At 39.3% G+C, this 9,931-nt stretch overlaps 1 protein-coding gene across 2 annotated transcripts in view; it reads right to left on the bottom strand.

Moving 5' to 3' along the window:
- Positions 1-701: 701 nt before the first annotated feature.
- The window catches only part of top1a (DNA topoisomerase Ia), a 10,516-nt gene continuing 1,286 nt past the window's right edge, over positions 702-9,931 (bottom strand). Inside the window, exons 3-21 of one of the 2 annotated variants that reach the window (XM_085159544.1) lie at positions 7,316-7,412; positions 7,097-7,217; positions 5,926-5,978; positions 5,731-5,829; positions 5,544-5,613; positions 5,340-5,428; positions 5,080-5,195; positions 4,879-5,000; positions 4,668-4,790; positions 4,134-4,321; positions 3,896-4,040; positions 3,467-3,610; positions 3,135-3,320; positions 2,987-3,055; positions 2,723-2,837; positions 2,441-2,568; positions 1,298-1,392; positions 1,056-1,205; positions 702-857 (exon numbers count right to left, since the gene is read on the bottom strand). In XM_085159544.1, coding sequence (XP_085015670.1) covers positions 755-857; positions 1,056-1,205; positions 1,298-1,392; positions 2,441-2,568; positions 2,723-2,837; positions 2,987-3,055; positions 3,135-3,320; positions 3,467-3,610; positions 3,896-4,040; positions 4,134-4,321; positions 4,668-4,790; positions 4,879-5,000; positions 5,080-5,195; positions 5,340-5,428; positions 5,544-5,613; positions 5,731-5,829; positions 5,926-5,978; positions 7,097-7,217; positions 7,316-7,412 — 2,213 coding nt within the window. In that variant the 3' untranslated portion in view covers positions 702-754. The remainder of the gene's footprint in view (positions 858-1,055; positions 1,206-1,297; positions 1,393-2,440; positions 2,569-2,722; positions 2,838-2,986; positions 3,056-3,134; positions 3,321-3,466; positions 3,611-3,895; positions 4,041-4,133; positions 4,322-4,667; positions 4,791-4,878; positions 5,001-5,079; positions 5,196-5,339; positions 5,429-5,543; positions 5,614-5,730; positions 5,830-5,925; positions 5,979-7,096; positions 7,218-7,315; positions 7,413-9,931) is intronic. The other variant, XM_085159545.1, reaches the window with a different exon arrangement.

Here is a 9,931-nt window from a genome sequence, read left to right as displayed (position 1 = left end):
TATTCACATTCTGCTTGTTTAAGTAAATATTGACATGGTTGCAGTATTTTCCCCTTTGCCTGCCCAGACATCCCCTTCCATGCTCAACAATTCAACATAGTCCAGTTTAAAATATTCACCCAAACAGACAGCTTCTACGGTTGAGCCCTAACACACACAAGCACGCGCACGCAATCACGCAAACACTCACATTTTCATTTCCTCAAAAGGCGCGTGGGTGTAGTTAAGGAATTCATTCAATTTTTTAACTTTGTCTATCAAAATATAGAATTCATTAATAATACATGGGATGGCTAAAATACAAAGTGAGTGAACAAAGAAAATAAAATGATACAAAGCATTGTTTTTGCTTGATACAGTAGCTAAAAGGACCACAGAGTTCAAAGTTCAGGCATTGTCAGGTTTTTGTCCCAGAGTGTGGACAATCACAGAAGGTAAAAGGGTCTTTAAATTACAAGTACTAAGCCTTGAATCCTAGTCGTGGGTAAAGTTCAGTCTTGTTGCCCGATCTCAGATCAGATGTTTAGACTATCCACAACTCCCCCCAACCCTTCATAATGGCCTCACATCACTTCATCTTGTCGCCCTTTTTGTTTTTCGCTCAAACGTTCTGAAATTCCTTGTCAGGTCTGGCCACGGAGCAAAATTCAGTAAAGCTAAAAAACAAGTATCCAATTTTTTTTTTTTTTCCAAAAAAAAAAAAAAAAGAAAAAGGAAAAAAAAATGTATCATAGTTAAAACCACAAACTGGGATTTAAAATTCATAGTCGTCTTCTGCCATGTCAATGGCCCAGGCAAACTTCTCACGCTGGGTTTTGTTGTAGATCTTTTCCACGGGAATGCCCCACTTCTTACACCTACACCACGTCATAAGATAAAGGACAGGTTTTATTGCAGCAGTGCTTTTCATACTACATGTTACTGTAAAAAGTAACAGGACACCTCTTAAATTGGAGTTTGTGCCTTGTCAGTGACCTTTGACCACCAAAATTAATTTGTTCATTTACTTTGTGACCATTTGTGGTCATAAGGTAGAAAAATTAATAATCTCTTACCAAGCCACAGAAATGCGAGGATCCAGATAGTTGAGTTTGGAAGTACCGAGTGCAATCTGTTTATTCTCTTCTCGATCAGTTGCCTGCACTTCCAGCTTCATCAGTTGCTCTTCTATCCTCTGTACCGCTTTCTTCTTGCTCTCCACTGCCCTACAGAGAAAGCAGACAATGCAATACAAGCATGTAAACAAAAGGGGAGGGGAAAAAAAAAAAAGCACTTTATTAAACCTCTGACTACTTACTTTTTGGATTTTTCATCTTTTCGTACTTTGGCGTCTGCCTTGGCGCTCTTCAGTTCCCTCTTGGCATCAGCAAGCTGGTCCCTTTTAGCGTCAATCTAAGGATGACAGTAATCATTTCAGATGAGTTTGATCAATTTTATTATTGATCAACTGTGGACCTTTTTATATTTTGGGGATTACATTTGTACTTTCTAGACACTTCCATGCTCAGATTGTTTTTAACTTGAGACTATAGTTTAGTGTACCCCTACAGGGTGGCCAAAAATCAGAAGAACCATGATTCACATGGTGTAGCTCCGTCAGCTGGCTAGTGGCTATAAATCCCAAGGAAGCAAATGCCTAATGTCTAGTGAACAACTGTACTATAACCCCAAGTTGTACTGTGAATACTACAATATCATTTAGGGATCCCCCTCCCCCCCTAAATTAGCAGGGATGACACCCAAAGTGCCCGAGTCAGGAAGTTTGAGTGCTCTGCATGGCACAACAGGAGAGCACTGCTTGATGGACACATCTCCAAGCATGGGTAAATCTGTCATGCATAAAAATAAAAGAACACAGCTGTAGGGATTTTTAAAAGTCAATTTAGATGATGGACAAAGTTTATCTTTTTGTCTCAAGTCGGAAAGAGGGGAGACAAAACTCATGGAACAATGTTCTGCAGTGCATGTTGGTCGGGCGGTCTTTAATTATTGTTTACAAAAATGCTTCAACCTTGTCTGCAAAGCCATTTAAGTAAGTCATCTAATCCAAATGTGCCCACATGCTTGCTTTTTTGTTTAGGAGATAGACTACATAATTGCTTTAGTATGTGTGCACAAGGCCCTCACTACCCAGTTCCACCTTTTTGGTTCTGTAATCGTGTTAACATATTTCCTCAATACTCTGCATTTGAATGACTTCAGAGTTTTGATTTCTATGTAAAGTGGTGTGTGCCCCCCCCCCAGTGAAACTCCTCTTATGTTAGCAGCATTGTTGGTTGAGTTTAGAGTGAAAAGTCAAAAAACAAATATAAAAACTAAACAGAGCAATCTCCACACCAGGACTGGCAAAAGGAAACAAAATATTTATTTTTTTTTTTATTTATTTATTTTTTAAAAAAGGACCATTTTCAGTTCACTGGAGTATGCAAAAAGTTTTTACCTTTGACTGCAAGTTCTGCATAGACTTCTCAAATGTCTTCGGTGGAGCCCTCTGATGGTTACACAGAATGGCCACTGCCCTGTTGGCCCTGTTGTAGGACAGGATTTTGGCCGGAATGTTCTCCTCCGCTAAGATTAAGAACAAAAAAATAAAGTTATCACCACATTGTTTGCTATACAACAGCAGACAAACCTACATAAAAAGCTTGCCAATAACAACAAAACCAGAACACAGTTTGCTGTGTCTCCTTGTTATTTCTACACAAATTAGGTGGAAACACACCAGTCGTGAGCTCCTTCAGCTGCTGCTGCAGGGTGATAGAGGCGTTGTATGTACGGAAAACTTTGGCTGTCAGACCATCCATCAGCTCCTGAAGGTGCTTGTTCAGGATTGATGTCTGAGGAAGACATGCAATTAAGAAACCAAGTTTTAAACAGGCAGATGGCGGCGCTATTAAAGTCATTTCAAATAAGGATTTATGTTGTGAATTCTCAAGTCATAAATTAAAGGGGATTTGTTTTCTTTAACTGGGTATATTTTACTTACATTCAGCCGATCAAATAGGTCATCATCAGGCTCTTTGTTCTCCATAAACAACTGTAGATTCTTAAATACCTGGAAAAGGCAAATCACACATAAATAAAGAAGCAGAGTTTACACAAAACTACTGCATTTCAGTAAGAATGGTGCTCACCCTCTTCTCCACAGGGACTCTGTTGTAGTAGCGGATCGAGTCTTTACCCAGGAAATCAAACTCGACTACGTACTCTTGACCCTCGTTCTCTGGATAGAGTTTGATGTGTTCAACTCTCAGCGAGCAGCAGCCCACAGTGTCTGCAGTCTCTCCTTCTTCCTTCTCATTACCCGCTCTCAGAGCCAGCTAGTGTACACCAGACAAAGACGGTACCTTAAATGAGGTAGTGTTCAAGAACGCACCAACCCTCACATGCAATGTGAAGTCATTACACCATAAAACCTTCAAAATCCACCCACTCGATAATGCAAATAGCAGTAATAGGACCTCACCTTATCAATGAAATAGAGAGCCACAGCCCTCTGTCTGATCCTCATCTCCTTGGACTTCCAGTCTTCGCGGTACTGGGCTCTGATGCGGTCCACACATTTCTTCAGTCGACGTGCCGTTTCATACTTCTGCCAATCCTTCTCTCCCTGCAGGCAAAAAGATGAGACAGGAGTAACAAATTAGGCAAAGGTCTACATAAACAAACATGCCCAATTTGATTTATGTGACAGCCAATTAAATTAGGTTTTTCCACAGGACAAAATCTGCTCTTGAAAGGTCTCAATTTTTACATTCCAGTGGAGCAAGCAACACAAAAGAGTCAGGAAAGGTTTAAGGAGACCACTGGACCATACAGCATCATTTCAACTTTGACTGGAGACAAAAAAAAAAAAAAAAAAAGTCGTAGTGCATGTGCCAGCTATGGTGCCTACCTTGATTCGAGAGCTCGGGTTCAGCATAATGTACTTGATGGAGCCTTGAATGTTTTCTGTCCACGACACCAGCCAAGTCACCTTATTGTCATGACGAACTTCTTTCCATTTGGTGCCGGGAGGAGGCTCAGGAACCTTGGAATCCCTATTATGGAACACAGTGAATATTTAGTTATCACATTCTGCATTAAAAGCTGGTAATCAGCACGAGGAGAAAATAAAAAACTACTTTACACACTTGCTGCAGTTGATGATAATGTCTTGGGGCCTGATTCGGCGTTTGAGCATCCCCATTTTAGGATGGTCTCCACGACCACGAAACAGACCTGGGGGCTCAATGCGGAAGTTAGCAATACGTTCCTTGTGGTTGTCCATGACGCAAAAGCCATATTGCTGCAAGATGCGTTCATTCTCTTCCTTTATTTTCTACAAAAAGGCATAAAAATAAAAAATTATTTTAAAAAAAAAGCTTCATTTTGCAGAGGTCCTTTAGGTACTCACTGTTCACTGGAACCATTTAAGTGCCAATTTTAATCAAATCACAGCAGCCTAACATTATGAATTTCTTCCTGACTAACTGATCAAGTTTCACAAGATGTGTGATATCAGTGGGGAAATACAGAATTGAAGCCAAGGAGAACTGAAACACACTTTTGTTATTAGGTACATGACATCCAGCATGGCAGAAAACTCTAGAGCCCTCTACAGGAGTCAATGAATGTTGGGGTTTAAGGTTAATATGCTGTGTGCCCCACTACAGGCAGCAGCTTACTTGTTTTTCCTCCTTAGACATGGCTTTCCTTGCTTCAGATTGTGCCTTGAAGTAGTCGCTCATCTCAGCAAAGTCACACTTTTTCAGGTCTGTGAGCTTAGCCCTTTCTTCCGAAGTCATTTCCTGTGTCCAGAAAATTTTGGAAAAAAGTAGTAAATCAAAGAACAGATGATTTTTTTTTTATTAACAGGAGCAGAGATTTTAGGCTTACCTTCCTCCAATCTTTAAAGAAATTTTTACGGAAGATATCCTTGGTGGTATATTCATGATCCAGCATTTTGGCAAAGAAGGTCGCTACCTCCTCCGCTTCTGGGCTGAGCTTCATATGTTTACCTGAAATGTAAAAGTCAGACATTTATAATCACCTCAGAGTCCTTCACTAGCGTACAAGATGAACTGTGCAAAGCCTTACCATCATAGTAAAATTTGACATGGCTAGGAAGAGGTTCATATGCTGGTGCAAACACCGGCCCTTTGTGTTCAAGGAACTTCCATTTGACACCATCTGTGTATCTTTCCTCTTCCCACCTAGAATCAAGCAAATAAATAATTTTTACATAATGACAGTGAAAATGACAAAAACAAAAATCCAGCAACAATACATCCAGCTGTCCTGTTACCACACTGATAAGCATGTATGATTGGTACAGCTGGCTAACCCAATTAACTCACCATTTCCACTTCTCCTCAGGCTCTTTCTTTGCTTTCTTTTTTCCATCGGTTACTTCTTTTTTGTGTTTTGTTTTTTTGGACTTAATGTCCTGGGAAAAGGAAGTGAAAGTATTCTAGTTCTTTCTGACAACAAAGGGATTAACATTTAACACAAAAGATATGGCAGCAAAACAATTCTGCCCTCTACTAAAGTCTCTTACTTACCTCGTCTTGTTTCCTTTTCTTGGCCTTCTTGTCATTTTCAGTTTTTATTTTTTTAGGTTTGAATTCAGCGCTGAAACAAAAACACTCTTTGTTATCAGGCCTCAGCGATACAACTTTACTTGCATGGATGACTAGAGATGCTCTAACCTAGTGAAACAGACTACAAGTCTATGAACAGAGAACTTACTCGTTATCATCATCATCATCTCGTTCTCTTTTTAGAGACCTCTCGTGTTTTGGAGAGTGGTAAAAATCATCCTCAGGCTCAGACTTCATATACGGTGGGCTGCCAAAGAAAACGCATTAAAAACAGAAGTTAGATAGCTTCATATGAATGCAACATCCTGACAGCACTTAAGAGCAAAGTATAGTGCTGACATACCTGGCAAAGCCATTCTCCTTTTCCTTTTTTATTTTCTCATCAAAGGACTTCATCTGAAATGTTTACACAATGGCGGTAAGACAGAAGAGCCTGAAGTGCAAATGACAACTATGCCCACATACACGCAAAATTATAAACTCATACTTCCATTATAAAACCTCTACAGGGCTCAAAAATAATCTGACAGCACCAAATCTAAGTAGATAAACACTGGTATCAAGAGTAGTTTGACAGTACAATACATTATTTTAAGTAGACAACCCCATTAAGACTGTGCAATATGAAATATACCATAATGACGTTATGTCAATAATACTGCAAACCAGTCCCTGCCACAGACAAACCTCTTCTACAAACCTATGCAAGAATCGCGTGAAAGAATATGGAAAGAGTTTACGAATGAGAAGCAAAAGGAGTTTAAGTGCTCAAGCTAGAGCAAAGTCTAATGTTAGAACAGGCTTTTGCATTGGATGCCATATAAAGACTCATGAAAATAACAACATCCATTACAACATAACTATAGGGTTTTGTGACTTTAAAGAACTCCATTTAAGGTACACGACACCCCGCTGAAAACACTTCACCTAAGTTGAACTGCCTCATTTATATTACGAGTGTCGAGCCAAAGTAGTGGAGGAAATCCACAACGTAGCATACTACGCTGCAACAGCAGATGTGTGGACGACTTGAACAACGCATCCCTGCACGAGCTCAATGGTGCACTTCAGAGACTGGACACTCAGCATCCAGCAGTAAGGATAGCTGGAAACATCAGGAAAGCTCTGGGGAAACCTTGGGACTGTGTGGGGTCATCTAGCATTTATCATTATTGATGTCGCCACAAGTCCAATATTTTTTTTAGTTTTTGAATTTAAATATTAAAGAGCAACCGCACTCTTTCCATATAGTGATTGTATAAACTATTCACTGAATTTGAAGAAAACGCACTACCTTGTGATTTTGTTAGTGGGATAAGAAATGACTAATAACAGGAAATGAAATTCTGGTCATATCACACAGCTCTCCCTCTCCCATTTATCACATCTTTAAAAAAAACAAACTATTTTAATCCATAATATTAGTGTATGATTTAGACAACATAATTGCCTAATGTAGCATCACTAAAATTAATTTGTAAATGTTACAATCATGCAGTTCCTTGGCAAGTCACCTTCTCTTCTTTCCTCTTCTCCTTGTGCTTTTCCTTATACTTGTCTGTGCTGCCATCTTTGTGCTTCATCTTTTCCTTCTCCTTATCTCGGTGCTTTTTATCAGAGGAATCCTTGTGATCGCTATAGTGTTAGAAATTCACAACTTAATTTAACCTCATTCAGTTTTCACTATTTAAAGCAATCAAGCATGTCTAGCAAAGCACAAACACACACTATACCTGTTTCCATATTTTGATTTCTCCCGCTCCTTATCCTTCTTGTGGTCCTTATGTTTGTGTTCCTTCTCTTTATATTTGTCTTTATGCTTGTGAGAGTCTGAAAATAAAACTGTATTAAATTTCAAAATAAACAAGACAATGATACAATGATGCACTGAATTAAAACAACCGTCTGCTCACACTGAGGACCAATATGCAAACATGTGAAAGTGTGTTTCAATGCATAAGTAGCAAAAACAGAGTCCTCTCAAGCAGCAAAGACTGATAATGTCCAGAAAACTACACTTAAATGACAACTTTAACAGTCCACCTGTGACTATTCTCTTAGTAGAAACAAATTACACAGTACAAAAAGGTCTATATCCCAAATGAATGTCATGCAGGCTGCAAATAGATAATGTATTACACAGCAGCACAGCACCTCCTACTGCCACTATAAGCCGCATGCTTTGGACAATATGAAGCAACTAGCATGTTAAAACATGCAAGAGAACAAAATAGCCTTTTGAGTTTCTTTAATGTGCAAGCCAAGACTGGAATGTAATCCTAAAAGAGAGACAGTTCTCAAAATTAAAGAGCTAACACCCCAACATTGTCATTAACAAATGCCAAATTAAATCTGGTTCTTTTAGAAAAACTGTCCTTAAGTCTAAGGCAAAAGGAGATCTGAGAGCTTCTAGCCCATCTAACCAATGATAATGTCTACATTTCCTAGAGTACAAGACAAAAATGGCACACATGTACCAATCATGAGAAGTTTAATCAGTGACCAAGCCCGTCTCAGAACAGATTCAGATCTTGCTCATTTAGTTTCTTTTAATTCGGATGTCTTTGTTCAGCCATTAATCCAGAGATGAGTTTTATTCTACTCCAATTTATGCCAGATTGCTTAGTGAAATTAAAAGCACTGTTACTAATAAACTACAACGTTGAGCCAATTTAGCCAAGCCTGAAAGTAAAGACTGTGTTAGCCAAGGGTCTGTAAGTACCACAGACAAATGTTGCCCTGGTGCAGAGTAATCAGAAGTGGAGTTGTCATAGCTAGGGGTGGGCCATGTCATATCACTCACAATAATACAGCTGAAGGGGGGGGGGGGGGGGGGGGGGTTTGCCTCAGAGAAGAAAAAAAAAAAAAGAAAAGTGTGTGTCAATTTCATGGCATAACCATGTCACCCAATCACACTTAAGTGGGTCAAGCAGCACAAACTTATTAAAGTTGTGAAGATGAATGCAGCATTACTGCTGAAGGTTTAGTTCCCAAAAAGAGCAGCTACTTCATTGGTGTGGAATATTTCGGATACAAATGAACAGACACAGAACAGACCACCATAATATGCAAGGAGCGCAAGAAGCCAGTAATATAGAAATGCGGGAAATATCTCTAAATGGTAAATGGCCTGTATTTGTATAGCACTTTTCTAGTCCCTAAGGACCCCAAAGCGCTTTACAGAACCACATCCACCAACCTGTGATGGCAAGCTACATTGTAGCCACAGCCACCCTGGGGTGCACTGACAGAGGCGAGGCTGCCGGACACTGGCGCCACCGGACCCTCTAACCACCACCAGTAGGCAACGGGTGAAGTGTCTTGCCCAAGGACACAACGACCGAGACTGTCCAAGCCGGGGCTCGAACCGGCAACCTTCCGATTACAAGGCGAACTCCCAACTCTTGAGCCACGATCGCCCACGCTCTAACTTATTTCACCATCTCAAGCACCAGCACCTGAGTCTGTACCAGGAGTGTTTGAAAGCCGAGGAGAAAAGCTCTGCAGCTAATGCTACAAAACTAAAACAAAGTAAGCTAGTTCATCATGGAATTGCCGAGTCTCGCCAGTTGTACTCCATATGACCAAAAAAAGGAACGATGTCACCATTTGTTTAGCGAAAGTCATGATGCCAATCCAAACGCTGGAAAGGGAAGACTTCATGCAGCTTATTAAGAAGCTAGACTTGTGATACAATCTCCGAAAAGGACATTTTTCCAAGACTGCACTCCCTAACATTTAAAGATTTTATTTTTTGTTAACTGCACTGTAGATTTTGTTATACCGTTTGTTTTAAACAGACCTTTTCCACTCAAAGAACAGAGGGAGAATTTACTTTTAGTCTTTAAAACTGAAAGTTAATAATTAAAGTTATTACACTAAAAGTTACCTGTTTAATATTTTAAGCTTATACAATATTTCAAGGCAATTTGTTATGTTTATGTTGCCAAATGAATAACAAATTTTTCTGTACTTTGTCATACTGTCAAAACACAGTGACATATCGCGATATGTTTGGGCTATATCCCCCCATCCCTAGTCACAGCAGTGTAAATGTCACTTGTAAAGAAATCAACCTTAATAATTTTATATCTTATGAACTTAAAACAGTGCATAGAATGTAATAGAAATATAGCATTTTATTGTCATTGTACATGTACAACAAAATTGTGGGAATCCTTTTACCAGCCACAATTGAACAAAAACTAATTACCTTGCAACATTTTTTAAAAAGTGTTTTTTTCCAGTTATCAGTACATTATGGTTAATATTCTGATTTCACACACGTGATTGTAGCATTTAAAAAACAAAAAAGTCCTAAGCTCACTTTAAACTTTGAGACGTTGTTA

This window comes from Neolamprologus multifasciatus, chromosome 5, assembly GCF_963576455.1.
Source record: "Neolamprologus multifasciatus chromosome 5, fNeoMul1.2, whole genome shotgun sequence".
NCBI lineage: Eukaryota > Metazoa > Chordata > Actinopteri > Cichliformes > Cichlidae > Neolamprologus > Neolamprologus multifasciatus.
The sequence above is the reverse complement of the archived record's forward strand: the minus strand, read 5'-3'. Positions and strand labels throughout refer to the sequence as shown.